Source organism: Anabrus simplex, chromosome 6 (genome assembly GCF_040414725.1).
Source record: "Anabrus simplex isolate iqAnaSimp1 chromosome 6, ASM4041472v1, whole genome shotgun sequence".
In the NCBI taxonomy this organism is placed as follows: domain Eukaryota; kingdom Metazoa; phylum Arthropoda; class Insecta; order Orthoptera; family Tettigoniidae; genus Anabrus; species Anabrus simplex.
The window spans coordinates 43,189,533-43,208,673 of NC_090270.1; the positions used below are offsets into that span (position 1 = coordinate 43,189,533).

General features: G+C 36.9%; 1 protein-coding gene across 11 annotated transcripts in view; it reads left to right on the forward strand.

The window, feature by feature from the left end:
• Positions 1-19,141, forward strand: part of promL (prominin-like) — a 707,766-nt gene that overhangs the window by 643,695 nt on the left and 44,930 nt on the right. For 7 of the 11 annotated variants that reach the window (XM_067149728.2, XM_067149727.2, XM_067149722.2 and 4 more), the window contains one exon: positions 2,468-2,653. In XM_067149728.2, the coding sequence (XP_067005829.2) occupies positions 2,468-2,653 (186 nt within the window). The remainder of the gene's footprint in view (positions 1-2,467; positions 2,654-19,141) is intronic. The other 4 variants (XM_067149730.2, XM_067149729.2, XM_067149723.2 and 1 more) reach the window with 1 other exon arrangement.

A 19,141-nucleotide genomic window follows, 5' to 3' on the forward strand; every position in this document is an offset into this window, starting at 1 on the left:
AATTGGTTAATTCCAATGGCACGGGGGCTTGCTGTATGTATTGTCTTCATCATAATTTCATCCTCATCACGACGCGCAGGTCGCCTACGGGTGTCAAATAGAAAGACCTGCACCTGGAGAGCCGAACCTGTCCTGGGATATCCCGGCACTAAAAGCCATACAACATTTCATTTTAATTTCAATGCAGTAGTTAAAACTGAGAGGACTCGCTGGACGGAACATTCTGTTGAAATATGCAGGATGCAGTAGTCTTCTTTTTCCAGCAGTAATCAAATATCTGCTTGGTGAGTCTATTTCTGTTTATTCTTTACAAATTTCCTAGAAATGCAAGCCTCCTCTTTTTCATGGTCTACGAGATTCTCTCCACCTTCTGGTAAACTTCTTTGTCATCATCATCATCATCGTCGTTGTTCAGATAAATAGGCTCTCTCCCTATCTTTCCCAGTTTTTCTACTATTTCTTCCCAGCCTCCTGTGAATTTGTCTGTGCTTCCCAGCTTCATTTGGATGGATGGTATCACCGTTTGTTGAGGGGCGTCTTGAAAGATCTTCATTCTTGGTCTGGGAAATGCGGGATAATAAGAAATCCTTATTAGTACAGGATGAAGCAAGAGACAAAAAGACAGAAATGAATACAGGTGGTAAGTGACGAGGAACACAGAAGGAGAAAAGGAGCTCTATTGTTCATTTTAACTGTACACTTCTTAAAATTGCACATTCCTAAAAAAAAGGGTTAATACCTTCAAACAGTTCCTTTAGCTATTTTAGTTTTGTGTGTGAAAAATATGTTTTGTGATTCATTTAGTTTGAAGGATGTGTTTGTGTTTCATTTAGTTTGAAGGATGCTACTTCAGTGTTTTAATGTTGTCATCATATCACTCATCCTGGGGAAAACCAGATAAGTCAATTTTTTCGTTTTTAAAATTATTTTTTTACAATAACCTACTAAGGTCAATGCTCTCTGTTCTTTGACACTAACAAGATTACTCACTTCATCATAATATTGAAGAAATTGCCAAATGTTACTTCCAGATTATTGAAGAATACAAAACAGTCACCAGTAAGAACCAGATAAGTTATCTTGTTAATATTCTGAGTGTTGTTAATAAAAGTGGCTTCAACCAGATTAGTTAGTTAGTTGTCTTATGTGTAACATATTTTCTGTAGTTCTGGTGGACGTGGATATTGTTATCTTGTAAATGAATTGTTGGGAGTGAATTAGCAGCCTCTTTTAAAGACAACTGTTGGAATCGTACTAGCTAACAATACACAAATGTGACACTCATACTTTGGTTGTTTTTGTATTGGTTCACATAAGGAAATTATGCATGGTCAATATAGGACAAGTCAGTTTCATTCATGTTCCGTAGCAGGTACTTGAATTTATTTTTTAATTAAACAAAATCCAACCAAAACCATTATTTAAAAAGCTGTTTCATATACAGTGGAACCTTGATATCTCGAATCACCTTGGGAGCTCTACATTTTATTTCGAGTTATCGAAATTTCAAGATATAGAGAATACCGTTTGTGAGCTTCATATGTGAGTACGGGCTTATACTGAGTACATTATTTTTAACAGTATTTAAAAATATACAAACACACACTATTGTATGGCATCATTTTAATTAAAACCTTTATTATAGTAACTTTTTAGAAGACAGGATACAGTACATACAGTAGTGAAACAAGAAACGTACATCCGTTAACACCTTTTGAAAAAATCTTCTCGTCAGTACCTCGCAGCCAAGATTTGTAAATGGAGCTTTTCATCCACAACTTCGGGTGTTGCTTTAGTACGCGACCGCTGATTATTAATTCACACCTGAAAAACAGCGAGGCTTCGCCGATTTTCCAATCACTAGAAGTTTTAGCTTTTCGGTTCCCGCCATAATAGCTCCCAGCATCAGTGTAACCCTTTTTTTACTTGAAAACTGTTCCTCACAAACCACAAATGCCGTATTGCATAGTTAATGTTGCAAAAAATTTGAGTTACAAAGTATTTGTGTAACTGAATTTTTAGTAATAGAGAAAGAATAGGACAAACGGTCAGGAAATTTAAGTTACTTCAAGATACTGAAAATTCGAGTAATGGAGTTTCGAGATATCGAGGTTCGACTGTAACGCAGAATGGTTTGACAACATTTGGTGATCATAGGTAATAAATTTCATCTTATTCCATATTGAATACCAATATACTATTTGTAAATAGTATTAAATAGGCAAAAATTTATAGCTTTTGTTTTACATAACAGTTGGTAAATCGGTGATTTCGTATTGTTTAAAAACAAAAAGATGCTTCCCCTGAAAACTTTAACTTTTTGACTTACAGTATCTTGTTATTCCCTGGGATGAGTTATAGACCTATTTTCTGTTCACTGGTTTCTAGTGTTCAGTGACAAGCATAGTCAGTTTGCCAATAATATTGTCTTGTTTTGCATGTTTGTAATGATATTGTTCATTTTTAGTGGTCCAGATAAGAAGAATCATCATCGTCGTTACAATGAAACTTACGACAATTCAAGTGGCTATATGGGTGACTACAGTTCGCACATGGGGCGAGGCGACCGAGAAAGGCGGGAGCGCGGAGGCTCTGCGTATCACCCAGAAGATGCTCGCTATAATGACATGGCTCCTAAGTACACACCTCTGGGGTATTCAAGGCTGCTTAATGTGGATTGTGACACCCATTTATGAGTTGTTTCTTGCATCATCACAATTATTGTGTAGCAGAGAGGGATTTTATTTTACGGAATTTTAATTACTAACTAAATACAGTAGAAACTGGTTTATGCATAATTCAAGGGGAATAGTTTGAACTATATATACAATTGTGTGTTTTAAGAGGAATCTTTCAAGTAAAGAATAAAATCATACAAAAATTTTTACTTGATTTTATGTGTTAATTCACAACCCTGTCACTTTTTTATTTCAATGTTTTTTTATGTAAAAAAGTCTTTTATTAATACGTAATTCAGAAAAGATGTACAAAAATGCTACTTATAAATAGTTGCAAAATTCATTATCTTCCCAGCGTTTAACCCATATTGGTGCAGGATCTGCGGCTTGATTCTCTCCAGTGAATCATCTTCCAGTGTCGGAACAACCTAATGTTTTTTGGGCCTACTATGAGGTCAGTTTCCCGATGAGGCGAGATGAAGTTCTGTCTTATATTACTTCGTGGTGTAAGAAGTGGCCATGTCATCTGAGACTGGCTTCAATCATTTGTCTACAGTCGGAGCAACATCTATGATTTTTTTTGTGGTTTCTTTTGTGACATGGTTCAGTCAGATTAGGCCAAATCACGATCTCCATAGCATGCAGCACTTGTTCACTGACCAGCATTAGGAACCATTCAGTGTGACTGGTTGGATGACAGTTTCTTGTAGACTTTGGACTTTAGGTGAATGAGCACTTAGTGGTAGCAAAGAACTCGTGTAGTTTACTGCCTCCTCATACCCCTCCTTTGACTCGAGCGTGGGCATGTAGAAGAGTGTCACCATCAGCACTAAGTTAGGAACGACGATACTTGAATTGGTTTACTTTGTTGAGATCGGTGAATGGTTCCATTCGACTGTTAATGTTGACCCGCAGATCATTTTCTGCTAGCCTTTCGGTCCAATTCTGAACTTGCTCGTGGATGCTTTGATGCTTCTTATTGTCAGATATTATTGACATATAAGAATGGCCATGGGTGTTGCAATTGGAGATCTGATAAATAAAAGTGGTGACAGGGCCAATCCTTGGTGCACTCCAACTTGAATCGAGCAATGTCTCATCTGCACAGCTGACAAAAGTAAATACACAATAAAACAAGACCAGTCACAATATGTACTTTTACGTTTAGTGGGTTATCCTCCACTCCTTGAGTAAACTGTATACTTGGCTACAGTAGACATACTGATCTATTTACTGCACTGATTTGAAAATAGACAAATGTTTGTTCTGACATTGTGGTGTATTTATCATGTAGATCTACTGTAGTGTAAAGTCTCCTCTCTCTGTATTTGTTATACACACAAGTCTTCTGAATTCTTACCAATCTTTTATAGATCCATTTGCCGCATGATAATACATGCGCTGTGTTCTGAGAGCAAGAATGGAAGAAGAATATATAGCTACAACTCAGCTTTGAGAACGAAAATATGTCTGCATAAATGAGAATTACATTTAAATCTAGTTGCATATAAGTCGGAATAATTGTATGTGTAATACAACGCTGCTTCTTCAGGGCATGTAAAAACCTGCGCTCAATTCAGAACTACGTAGAGTGTATAAACCAGTTTCTATTAGACAAGTATTACTATTATTTTCCTTTTTAGTCATTGTGTCTATCCTTTGAGGATGTAAGTAGATTTTTACATATCTTAGGCTGAAAATTGTCATCCTTGTAGTTTTCAGCAAATATTAATTATGTTCATTGTAACATTTTAGCTGTTATCAATAGTGTGTGATGCAAGCATTAACAACTTGTAAGCTTGTGTTGCTTGTTTAATTGTTTGAGTAGTATTTTGTAAGTGGACAGATTCTAGGTTAATCAATGTATGTTGGCAACTCCTGGTAATTACTGGAATTCCATAGTAAGTAGCAATTATTGTTTTTCTGGAATTTTTATCGAGTCTTACTGATGAAAATTTCGGTGTAAACTTTTGTACTCTAAAGGTTCTTGGAAAAGTGCACTTTGTGTGGGATTGTTAAAAATATAAGACTCTGGAGAGAAAGTTCCAACAAACTTACTTCAATACTGAAATAATTCTCTTCTTGTATTTTAAAATTTATTTTATAAGTTAATTATTAATAGCATTTACTCTTGGCATTGCAGAATACAACGGAATTTTGACTTGATAGCAGATACTAATTACAGTCACTTCTGAGAGGGGAGAGGAGAACTTAATTTTTATATCTTTTAAATTTAATTCCAAAGTTATAATATTTTATTGTCAAGATCATAAGCTAAGAATTTGTATGCTGGTTCTTGCTTATTCCTCTAGAATGTTCAAACAACAGTAGGTTCTGAAATACTCCTCCTCCTCCTCCTCCTGCCAGGAATAATGGCAAAGAGGATTCGTTGCGCTGATTAGGTGTCATCTCACAATCTGGAGGCTCTCGGGGTGAGGCAGCGGTCTCTTGGTAGTGCAGTGGGGTTTATTTAATTATATTCTGTACTTTCCATGCTTCTTCAACTGAAATAGTGTGTTGTCAGCACATTTTCAAAGCAGTGCAGCTTGAAATGTGACATGCAAATCAGGTTTTGAAATTTAGATTATCTAGAATCTGTCTACAAAATTTATTTTTAATGTTGTTTTTCTGTTTGGATTAGTCTTTTTTTTTTTTTTTGCATGAATTCTTATCTTTTTGTGCTTTTGTTTATGTCTGCTTTAAAGAGTGTGAATTTTAGTGTAGTGGCAATGCTTTGTAAGACTGTGAAGACATTACTTTCTGATTAATTTAGTTACACCACCATTATGTACACATAACTGTGGAGGCATCAAGAGAAGGAAAAATGTACGAAATGGTCCCTTGACTATATGTGAGTTTATTATATTGAGTAGTTACCCTATTACTTGGCCTTCAATGCACAGCATATATAGGCAATAAAAGTTGCAGTCCACTCATCATGCAAATATAACCTTGTTTATAAAATTTACATAAGTTTGCATTAACTCTATAGATCCAACATATTTTGACATCTTTATGGAATTTGGAAATAATTTGCAAAATTATTATAATTATTATAAAGGAGGAAGCAGTGATTGTGGAATCAGTGAAATATAATTAAAACAAAACCAGCATTATCTTTTAAAAGAGTGATGTTAGATATTGGGTAACATTACCAAATTTAAAAGAAATGTGAATTCAAATTTTTAAGTAGTCCTTAAACTTTTGTTTTTAAATTGAGCCTCATTTTTGAATAGCAGTGTTGTGCCAAGTCCTAAGAAGCATTGTGTCATTTGGCATAGCTTCCACATGCTGCTCATTGTAACTCAGTGCCACGTTTAGCACTACCTCTGGTACAGTCTGTCGAGGCACATCTTCATCACCAATGTCCTCAGCAGGTTCTCTCATTGTTTCATCAGTAATTGAAAGACTGGTCAAGGTTAGGAGTAATGTATAGGTGTGCGCTCTGCTGTTTTCAATAGTAGTCAGCCTGCACTGATTTATTTTTAGCAGTAACTGCCACTAGGTGGGGGTTATGGACCTCAATTAGTGAAGGCACAAACCAAGAAGCAGAGTATGTGGATTCCTAAAACGTTAGCCTAAAGGCACCTTTCAGTCTATAACAGTGTATGGAGACAGAGTTCTTTATGTATCTATATTGTAAATTAACATATAAACGGATATTTACCAAATATTATAAATGTTTAATTTTTGTAAGACCAGCTTGACCTCAAACTACCAGGATTCTACCATTGTGAAATGGAGGTTTTATATGATTCAAACAAAGAGTTATGCACAGCTATGCACAGCCACTTCCAGGAGGGGTGGTAGAGAGAGACAGTAAGTTGACAGATAGCCACGTGCGTTCAGGCTGTAAGAATCTTCACTGCCCCTCTCGCTGACTGTCAGCACATGGGATTATGAAGTTGTGAGGAAGAAGCTTCCCGGCATGTGTTTGGGTCATGTCTCTCCTGCTGACCTGTACAGTATTTTCCCAAATTTTTTAATAAAAATATTTGTAGGAACTGGTGAAAAATGTTATGTGTTTATTAGTTGTGTGTGTCTGTGGGTGACAAGAAACTGAATGAATTACCATAAGTGAGATTTGCAGATTTTTTTCAATCAAAGATCTTTGTTGGAATTTGTGGACAACTTTTAAAACCACAGGGCATTAACTATCTTTCATTTATTCATAATCTCTGTTGAGACATTTATTAATGTAAGAAATGAATCGGCTATATGAAAAGTCCCTTTAAAAAAAACACTTCCTTCTCTTGATTTTATGTCTCTGTTTATTCCTAGTCTGCTGAATGTTTGTTGATGCTTCTTTTCCATTAGCTATGACTGTATCAGTTATGGTGTAATACATGTATGATATTCCTTGCTTCTGCATTCCTCAGTTAGTGCCATATTAATCTGAGAGGTTTTTCCTGTTATCCATTTAACTGTTAACAGAATGCATAAATAATTCAATTTCAATTCATTTCCAGTGCTTTTATTTTCTATCATTGAGCAGATGTATCGCAACTGTGTTCTGTTATTGATGTTATAATTTAAGCCTGTTTTCTTTGTCAAGTCTGGCTTCTTATAGTGAGTTAGTGATTTTGTAATGGACTGGCAAAACTTGTACCAAGATGTTGATGAACGTCAGATTTGTTGGCATGATACTCACATAGGACTTTCGAAGAAAGCCATTCAAGAGTATTTCCCAGGAATATAACTTTACAGTACTCCATGGTGGGAGTATTCCACAAGCCTCAGCACAGGGTAATATTCGTGCATTTCATGTTTGTTGCTTCAAAATTAATATTGCAGTAGGTACAGATCTCGTCAACCAGTTGTGCGCGTGGTTGTGGTAGGAGAATGGTGATAAACGGTGTGGGGATGGCGCTGATTGTGTGTCTGTCTGAAAACATTGAGATGTATTGCAGTAGGTTCTTGGACACAGGTGGGCCTGTAACTACGAGTGGTCACTTCTCACTTTACGTTGTTACCGTACATCTTCTTTTAGGGCACTTGGATATGAATCTGAATGTTTTAATGCCCTGTTTTTTGGTTCATATCTAAAAAGTTATGACTACCAAAGATTGCTCATCTTTTAATGTCTTCGCATACTTAGTACTCAGCCCAAAGGCTGGTTGGATCCTCATTAGTTGTCATAGGTAGCCTAGGCATCACTTGAGAGGCGTACTAAGGAAATTAAGAGTGTGATGGTCTCCCATTGCTTTCCTCATCAAGCTAGACAAGCTAGACAAGCTAGACATCAGTCACATCAGTCAGTGACATCAGTCGCATCAATCTGTCGAGCCCAGTGAAATGGATACACCAACCAACCCAATGAGCCACCTCTACATCATTCATCACAAAGACTGGCTGCATAGCGAATGGTGTTACTATTAATACTCATACGTCAGTCACTTTCATGTCATCAGTTTCAAGGATGCATTTGAGACTGAAAAATTCTTCTTCTATATACCGCAGTGTGCATTATTCATTCAAGTGGCAGATTTGTCAAACTGTTTGTGGTCATTGCACTGGTTTAGAGCACATCCCTTCAACCGTTTTCAGTCATCTTTGCCCTGAATGACATGCTTTTCAATGCCTACTGCATTAGCTCCTTCAGAATGGATTCATTCGTTCTTCTTCTTATCCATGATATTTGTAGCATTCTTTGATAGCGTGTCATCTCGAAAGCTTCAATTCTCCTACGGCATGCAACATTTACAGTCTAGGACTCGGAGCCATATGTGGCAGCGGGAAACACTAAAGCATGAACCAGTCAATTTTTTGTTTTCTCGGATGATCTTTCCATATTTTTGTTAAACTAGACAGTGCATTCTTAGCCATACCTATTCTTCTTTTGATTTCACTGACCGAAAAGTGGAAGTAAATTTTTTCTAATCCATACATATCAGAAGACACAGTCTCACCAGAGATGAACTGGGTAACCTTTAACATCAACAAGGGCAATATACACGCGTAATATCTGCTATCTGCCTGCCTTAGTTCATCAGCAGGGGTATAAATATTTTGGTACAATTTTAATGGAAAATATTGTTTTGTGAACCTCTGTGGCTCTTGCAGCGGTGCATTGGCCTCTCACCGCTGAGTTCCGTGGTTCAAATCCCAGTCACTCCATGTGAGATTTGTACTTCGGCTACTCCAGTTTTCCCCGTCATCTTTCGTTCTAGCAACATTCTCCGATATCATTTAATTTAATCTGTCAGTCATTAATCATTGCCCCAGAGGAGTGCGACAGGCTTTGACAGGTGGCACAGTTCCTACCCTCGCCACTAGATGGGGGGCTTAATTCATTCTATTCCTGACCTGATCAAATGACTGGAAACAGGCTGTAGATTTTCATATTGGTTTTACCTCACAATTCTTTTTGTACAAGTTAATAAATCAACTACCTACAAGTGTACCAATCCAAAAAGTTTTTACCATATTAAAGAAGGAAAATGTTTTTTCCTAAAAAATTTGGAGGTTATTCATAAGCTACACGTATTTTGGGAAAATATATGCTTGCAAGCCTTCTTTGAATATTTGAGGTAAATAAGAGTTTGATTGTTCTAACTCCAATGGTTCCTGAAAAAAGTGTGCCTAAAGATTTAAAGAATGTTGTCCTTGGAAATGTAATTTTGGCCGACGACGGAGAGGGAGTGACATTGGTGATGCTATTTAAGAAGCCATTTAAAATACACTTTTGTTGTGGGAATACACACATAATATTTATTTTTGAGGTCAGGAAAGCTTACTGTACTGTATTCAAGAAATAAAAATCTAAGAATGTGAATTATTGATGGCTCTCCAAGTCCAGGTACCCTTAAGCTTATGGATTTTAAATTAATGTAGGGATCTTAAATTCATTGGGCCCAGTGCTACTTTTAACAATCATTTCACCTCATCTTATTTTAGCCTGCCATTGTGACTCCTTGATTGGAATACATTTTAATAGCAAGCTTGAAGACTGATGACTTCACTATTTTGTCCATTTAAACAAGTCATCATTATCATTGTCATGTTGTTCAATATTTTATTAAAACAGGCACAGTTTATTAATGGAAACCGAAAATACCATGTCCTGTGTCAGCATGTGTGAATGACACCAGGTAGTGGTAAAATGTATTACGTCAATTTCTGATTAAACTGTAAGTCCCTTGACAAAATATTTCAGGCAAAAGGTCTAATTTAGCCATTTCTCTATTGAAAAAAAAATTGAAAACCCTCTGCCAAACTCACTTACTGAAAATTTCATTACATGATTTTCTGATTTCTGGTTTTTTGAGTTGTTTCTTTTGTTTTTTTATTAAAAATGATTTAAAGTGATATGAAACTAAACCCCATGACGGAAAAGCCCTGAAGGCCTGCGGATTGCAAGGAGTCTTTAAATTAGTTTATCAAATAATAATCATACTGTTCGAATCATTGTTTTGCAACAGTGTTAGAGATCTGACACCAGAGGTCGAGGGATAACAGAACGCCTTGTGTTCAGTGCACTGGTGGTGTGTGTTGTAGGGAATGTATTACACCCAAGTAGGGTAGGAGGAGTAGGATGGGTAAGTGTATAGCTGGGTGCTGAGATCTGTACTGCTCTATCTGTTCATATTTCTCTTACTTCAAGAATAATTTTAGATGTAGCTCACTGCCTTACTACTCAAGCTTTTCTAAATTATAAATTGTCTTTCTGACTTGTTATGAATGCATGAAATATTTTCTCAGATTAGTATGGTAAACATTTCAGTGCATCCATCTTGCTTTTTATATAATTGCTTCTTGCATTGTAGAATTGTTGTAGTTTGGTTGCCTTGGTAAGTTATTAAATAATTTGTATAAACATTTATATTACTTTCAAAGAACAGTACTTATTCTACTATCTGCCATACTTCTTTTGAATGTTAGAATAATGAGCCTGCTTGGACACATTTCTTAGGATAATCCTCATTACGTGTGATTTGGTTTTAAATGGTCCAGTTGTTCAATACAAACACCTGTGTATACAACTATGTATATCTTAGTGTGAGTTATATCCTAATTTTTTATTTTGGACTAGTTTCAACCTCCTTGGTCATCATCAGCCGTCACAGTCATTGGTATAAAAAAAACATTAAAACACCTGTATCTGTCTAAAACATGAACCCTACATAGAATAAACACACATAAAAACACTTTTAAAAAACACTCCTAAAAGGTCTGTATAGGGATCTTGACAGTGACGATCATATCGACTTTCATAATTTATGTACCAATGATTGTGACAGTTGATGATGACGAAAAAAGGTCAAAACTAGTCCAAAATAAAAAATGAGGATATAACTGACACTAAGATATAGTTGTATTCACATGTGTTTGTTTTGAATACGTGGACCATTTAAAACCAAATCATACATAATTGGTGTAAATACAGATCAAAAATGAAACTTATAGCATATCCTCATTAGTCTTCATAGTTTAAACAACCAGTTCACTTGTTTTTATCATGTTAATAAGGTAAAATGGAGAGTTTTTAAAAGGGCATTGCTCTAATGTTCTTTATATTTTACATCCAGCCATTGGGGTTGAAATCCACTTTTGCCTTTCAAGGAGTCATTCTTGATCAGTTTATATGCTTCCTTTTTTAAAATATTTTAAAATGTCGTATGTCAAGAGATAGGAACATGAATAAGAATGTAGACAATGACAGATCATCACCAGAAAGGAGAACAACAGAAAGGGAGACAAGGACAGCCTCATCATCTTCAAGGAGATAGGCTAACAGTAAGTGTATGGATAAGAAGACTGAAGATTTCACAAGATGACCCCTCATTAATGTTGAAGCCCACCCTCCTGATGAAACTGGGAAGTAGATACGAGCTCGTCAGGGACTGAGAAAAAAGTGACGTAGAACAACAGAGGATTGAGGAGAGAGTCCATCTACGAGTACTTGAAGATGTGGAGATTTTGGTCTTTTTTGTTTTCGCATTTCTCCTTGTCTCTACTTCCCACACTGATCTGTCACTGTTCACTATATTATGTCTTCTTATTCATGTTCCTAACTGTCTATATAAAGTCGCTGCAGTCGCTTAAGTGCGGCCAGTATCCAGTAATCGGGAGATAGTGGGTTCGAGCCCCACTGTTGGCAACCCTGAAGATGGTTTTCCGTGGTTTCCCATTTTCACACCAGGCAAATGCCGGGGCTGTACCTTAATTAAGGCCACGGCCGCTTCCTTCCACTTCCTAGGCCTTTCCTATCCCGTCGTCGCCATAAGACATATCTGTGTCGGTGCGACGTAAAGCAAAAAAAGAAAAGAATATAAAGTCGAAACCAGTTATAACGACTCCGAAGGGACCGCTGATTAATGGCGATAGTCGCACCAACCAGGTTTTTTGTTGGTATTGTTGCTAAAAATGTCATATCTGCAAGTTTTAGGTTGCGCACTTAACATGGTTAAACAGAATAATGTTAAAACTTCAAAAAAATACATACATACATACATACATACATACATACATACATACATACATCATCATAGACCGTTGTGCCTTTCAGCGTTCAGTCTGCAAGCCTCTATGAATTTACTAAATGTCGTCACAATCCTCTATTTGTAACTAACGCTGTGGCGTCATTTAGTTCTATACCTCTTATATTTAAATCATTAGAAACTGAGTCTAACCATCATCGTCTTGGTCTCCCTCTACTTCTCTTACCCTCCATAACAGAGTTCACTATTCTCCTAGGTAACCTATCCTTCTCTATTCGCCACACATGACCCCACCACTGAAGCCGGTTTATGTGTACAGCTTCATCCGTCGAGTTCATTCCTAACTTAGCCTTTATCTCCTCATTCCAAGTACCCTTCTGCCATTGTTCCCACCTACATGTACCAGCAATCATTCTCACTACTTTCATGTCTGTTACTTCTAACTTATGAATAAGGTATCATGAGTCCACCCCGCTTTTGCTCCCGTAAAGCAAAGTTGGTCTGAAAACAGATTGATGTGAAGGTAGTCTCATCTGGGAGCTGACTTCCTTCTTACAGAATACTGTTGATCGCAACTGCGAGCTCACTGCATTAGCTTTACTGCACCTTGATTCAATTTTGTTTACTATATTATCATCCTCGGAGAACACACATCCTAAATACTTGAAATTATCGACCTGTTCCAGCTTTGTATCACCAATCTGACATTCAGTTCTGTTGAATTTCTTACCTACTGATATCAATTTAGTCTTTGAATGGCTAATTTTCATACCATACTCATTGCACATATTTTCAGGTTGCAAGATACTAGACTGCAGCCTTTTGGCACAATCTGCCATTACGACCAAGTCGTCAGCATAGGCCAGGCTGCTTACTACATTTCCTCTTAACTCAATCCCTCCCTGCCACTTTATAGAATTCATCACAGGTAGGACCCTGTTCTCATAGACACGCAGGTCGCCTATACGGCATCAACTTCAAAAACCTGCACCCAGCGTCTTCGGAGGCCACATGCCATTTATTTATCAGATGATCCTTGTAAACTATGAACAACAAAGGTGAAAGATTACAGCCTTGTCTAACCCCAATAAGTACCCTGAAGCGAGAACTCATTCTACTGTCAATTCTCACTGCAGCCCATTTGTCAACATAAATGCCTTTGATTGATTTTAATAATCTACCCTTGATCCCACAGTCCCCCAGTATGGTGAGCATCTTTTCCCTCGGTATCCTGTCATGAAACAGAAACACAACTCTCTATTCCTCTCGTAGCATTTTTTAATTACCTGGCGCATACTGAAAATCTGATCCTACGAGCCCCTCTGTGGTCTGAAACCACACTGGTTTTCATCCAACTTCCTCTCAACCAATGATTGGACCCTCTCTTCCAAGATGCCATTGAATATTTTGCCTGGTATACTAATCAATGAGATACCTCGATAGTTGTTGCAATCCTTCCTGTTCCCTTGCTTATAGATAGATGCAATTACTGCTTTTGTCTAATCTGGGGTTACCTTACCAACACTCGATGCTAATATTATTCTATTAAGCCATTTTATCCCTGCCTTCCCACATTACTTCACCATTTCAGGTCTAATTTCATCTATTCCTGCTGCTTTGTGACAATGGAGTTTATTTACCATCGCTTCCACTTCCTCAAGCTTAATTTCACCATTATCATATTCCTCCTCCCCATGAGCTCCGCTGTTCGCAACACCACCATGAAGATTTCCTTTTACGTTGAGAAGATTTTCAAAATATTCCCTCCACCTGTCCGGTGATTCCCTGGGATCTATTATGAGTTCACCTACATTACCCAAAACACTGTTCATTTCCTTTTTCCCTCCTTTCCTAAGATTCTTTATTACTGTCCAGAAAGGTTTCCCTGCTGCTAACCTAGCCTTTCCAAGTTATTGCCAAAATCTTCCCACAACTTCTTTTTGGATTCAGCAGCTATATGTTTTGCTCTGTTTCCTTCATCTATGTACAATTCTCCGTCTGCATCAGCCCTTGTTTGGAGCCATTTCTGATAAGCCTTCTTTTTACGTTTGCAAGCTGCTCTCACTTCATCATTTCACCAAGATGTTGCTGTTGCTACTACAGCACCCATGTATGCCACACATTCTCTTTCTGTATCCTGAAGCTGCTTACTGTTCACTGCTCGAAACTTCTCACTAATCTTATCTATGTACTTCTAATTTCCTCGTGCTGGAAATATTGTACCCTTATTCGTTTGCAGACAGATTTCACTTTCTCTATCCTAGGCCTAGAGATACTTAGTTTACTACAGATCAGATAGTGGTCTGTTTCATCGAAAAATCGAAAAAAGGATATAGTGTATTATGGATGTGGTACCCGGAGCCTCCCACGTGTAGCAGTGAATAGCCTTATGCTTGAAGAATGTATTTGTAACTGCTAAACCCATACTAGCACAGAAGTCCAGCATTAGCTTCTATATCTTCCCCACATTTACCAATCACCCTTTCGTATCCTTCAGTTCTATTTCCAACTCTCGCATTGAAATCACCCATTTGCACTGTCCTATCCTATACAAGTGAAATAAGTACTGTATTTACAATACAGTATTTGTGTAGGGAGAATGAGAAGAATTCTTCTTCTAGTATTTACACAGTACGTACAGCAGTAATATGTGAGCAAAATATAAAATAATAAGTGAGGAAAGAAGTAGCAACAATGTAAATTGATCAAATATGTCACACACGGTCTTGGCTAATAAATGAGATGTTCTCTCTGTCCTTCCAAATTGTAGAAATCATTCAGTGTGATGCTCCAGTTCCAAAATGTTTGTCTCCCCATTTTGTAATCACCATAGTATTTACCTTTCTTTTGGGACATGTTCACAGCGATGCTTGCCTTGACTATTGAATAGACAGACTGACTTGAAGCCTACAACCTACTGAAAACAAGAGTTTGAAAATAAGCTTTGCATTGTTGTGCAGCAATCCCAAAATTCGTAACAAACAAAAATCATCATAGGACGTTATAGTCGATACATTTCTCCAAAAATATGATATTATTACGATATGTCGTAACAAGTGATGTCGTACTAACCGATTTTTGAAATACAATATTTATATAGGATTTAGACGGGACTGTTTGATTTCACCGTTATATCCAATCCCTCTGTGAATCACTGATCAAGTGTTGGCCTCCAGATCACAACTTTGCCGGTCCAAACCCGGTCGGTGCCTCAAAGCATGTTAAAAAAAAATATATATAACTTAGCACTTTTTCACTGACCCATAGATCTTTTTCTCCGGGTATTCTAGTTTTGCCTGTCATCTTTCATTCCACCAACACCCTCCAATATATGTAATGTGTCGGCATGTATAAGATCTGTGGTGCACATTTCATTTTTACCTGAGAAAATTAATTAAAAGCTCAGGTATAGTTCACCTCAAAATGATCCAGTTCACTCTTCCATCTGGTGAAAAAAATGGAACACTGAAATACTGTAGATGCAAGTCTGCTTGATAGGTGTCAAATTTAAATGGTTGCACACTGTAACTGAGGCCATACAATAATAATAATAATAATAATAATAATAATAATAATAATAATAATAATTCGCAGATGATCTCGCGGTCCTTGCAACAAACGAACAACAGGCAATCAGCCAAATCGAAACTCTCAAGAAATGCTCAGAAAAATTCGGCCTACAAATTTCCTTCTCAAAAACCAAGGTCATGTGCAACCACTGCAGCCTCCAGAATTTGAACACGAAATTTGGCACAATTGAAAAAGTAACTGAGTTCCGATATCTCGGAGAAATTATAGTACCAACAGGAAAAGAACAGAAGGCCCTCAAGGTCCGCATCCAGAAAATAAAGAGAGCCCTCGGCCGAACGCAAAACATTTACAACAAAAAATGCCTTTCAATCTTCACCAAAATTCGACATTACAACACTGTGATTAAACCTGAAATACAATACGCAAGTGAAACACTGGATCTCCACAGGAAAACAGTACTCGAAGACATCCTGAAAGAGGAACGTAAAATCATCAGAAAAATTCTCGGCCCAAAACTGACTGACGAAGGATATAGACTGCAATCTCGTACAAAAACCGACGAGCTCTCAAAACTTGCGGCCGACATCAGAAAAAGACGCCTGAAATTTTACGGACACATCAAACGCCTTCCAGAAAACAGACTGACAAGAATCTTACTTGAGGCAACAGAAAACATCAAAACAAATAGGTGGACAATGGAAATCCGCCAAGACCTGGAAAAATCAGGAATCAAAGTGACCAACATCGCTAACCGAACCTGCTACAGAACGAAAATCAACAAGTGGGAAGTAGAGTCAGAGAGAAACCACAAGAAGAAGACAGGAGCTAAGTGGACAGAAGAACGAAGAACCACGATGAGAGAAAAACTGAAGGCTGCCTGGCAAAGAAGGAAATGCACAACTTCTAAGTGAGCTTTGCGTGATCAGTTTTCTGGTCTTTTTCGCATCTAATAATAATAATAATAATAATAATAATAATAATAATAATAATAATAATAATAATAATAATAATAATAATTTAAGTATAGTGTTATATAAATATCCTATATAAATATAAATAAATCCTATTTTTCACTGACCCATAGAGTAAACCAATATAAAGCCCATAATTTATTGATTATCTTTTCATATTTAGGCTGCAGTAAATTATTTTATTCTTGACTACTGTGTTTAAGCGTTTTAGATTGACTTTATTTATGCTGCTTATGTGTAAATTTTGATGTTATATTTTATTCCACCAAATAGCAGAGATTAATTGGACATTTATACAGGTTTCTTGGGTAAACACCAAATATATTACCAGACAACTTCTACATGCCAATGTCGTATACCAGTGAGTGCTGGATGGACTTTTCCTACCCTTTAAAATTTAGACTATTTTGCTGGGTTTGAAAGCAGATCTTGGGATCCAAAGGCCAACACTTTTTCACTGACCCATAGAGTAAACCTATATAAAGCCCATAATTTATTGATTATCTTTTCATATTTAGGCTGCAGTAAAGCAAAATTGATAGATAATAATCAAAGAGTTTGACATCTTTCTGTTTTTCTCAATCCATCCAGTTTCTGCTATGTTTTACCCTCCTCTGTCTTCTGTCCTTCAGAATGCCATCTATTTGTATGTATCTGTGTGTGTTTTTGTTGTTGTTTGAGGTTCGTGCATATTTAGTTATTGTTAATATTTTCTGTTGAGTCGAACATGAAGGGTTGTATATATTGTTTGTAATTGAAGTATCAGACACAAAAGCTGTATAATTGCTATTCTACCTGGTTCAAATAAAGATAGAACTTGCTGGGGCAAAGCCACAATAGAAGTACTACACTGATGTTAACCTAATCTCATTTCATTTGATGGAATAAAAGGTTGGTTTTGAATGCTTTTAAATGAATGAATGCTTTTAGTAGGATTGAAATTCTATTCTATTCAGTTAGTAGAATTGTAAGTTTTGCAGAATATCTTGAAATTGATTATGTGACATGCTGTGTGATATCTGTATAAATAAAGTAAAAGTTTCTTCTGTACTTTGCATGGAATTTGAAAAGGAAAAAAAAGTGTATTGGTCATGTCCAGAATAATAAGAAAATTCAATTTTTAAATTTCTGTCATGTCTGTCTGTCTGTATGTGTCTACATGCATTGCAAGAAAACGGCTGAACATAATTGAATGAAATGGATGAGTTAGTGTAGGGAAGGTCTAAAAATTAATTCTTGAATATCTCCATTAATACTGATTTTCTTGATAAATGCTACATAATAAAACAAGCAAACTAACTTCATGGCACTATAGCCCAGATAGACCTTGGTCTAGCTCTTCCTTGTCCCATCATTGCCATAAGACCTATCTTTGTCGGTGCCTCAAAGCATGTTGTAAAAAGATATATATCTTAGCAGATATTGGCACTCTAGAAAAATATTGCAAGTGTGATTACATTACTAAAAATGAAAAGAGATTTTCAATATCTTTAATGATTTAAGAATCATTTGAGGTGAGCTATCTCACTCTTTACTGTATGTGCTTCAAAATGAGCTACACTAAAATGTTATTTAATTGCGTTGGCGCAGTGTGTGTTCAAAATGTGTACCATCACTTGCCACTCATTGTTCATAACCTTTCTGAAGATTATTGAATTGTTGACAAAAAAGGTTTGCAATAAGGAACAAAAAGTGAATATTTGTAGGTGGGTCATCTGTCTTGGAAGCCTCCATGGCTCAGGCGGCATCATGCCGGCCTCTCAACGCTGGATTCCATGGTTCAAATCCCGGTCACTCCACGTGAGATTTGTGCTGGACAAAGTGGACGCAGGACAGGATTTTCTCCGGGTACTCTAGTTTTGCCTGTCATCTTTCATTCCAGCAACACCCTCCAATATAATTTCATTTCATCTATCAGTCATTAACCCGGAAGAGGGTGCACGGCCAGTACTTACATGAGAGGGCGCGTGCGGTCAATAGAACCTCACCTTGTATTTACTCACAGCAAACACAGTTCATTGTTGTATGTTTCTCAATTTATAAATTTACTTGTTAATTTTTTTTGTGGGAGGTGTTTTGTGTTTTGTACAAATGATTTCTCTTTTCTTTTTTTTTTTTTTTTTTTTGAGCAACATTTTCTCTATGACAAACTGAGTTTATTTTGATGTTTATTCCTTCTTTCTGATCTATTATGAAGTCAAAGATACAATTCGCTAACTGAACAAAACAACAAAAATACAGGAATAAGCTGTAAAATACATATTAAAAACTCAGTATGCCACAGGGCGTGCACGGTCAAAAGCACTGCTAAAATACACTTTCAATCACCGCATTAACACAATCATGACTGAACGATCGACGATGCTGTATATGCTACCCAATACCTCCCAGCAGGTAGAACAATCACTTAACAACTGGCGAACAGATAAATACTGCTGCGGCTTGCCGCCTCCCAGGTTAATCATTGCTCCAGAGGAGTGCAACAGGCTTTGGCAGCCGACACAGTTCCTATCCTCAGGGA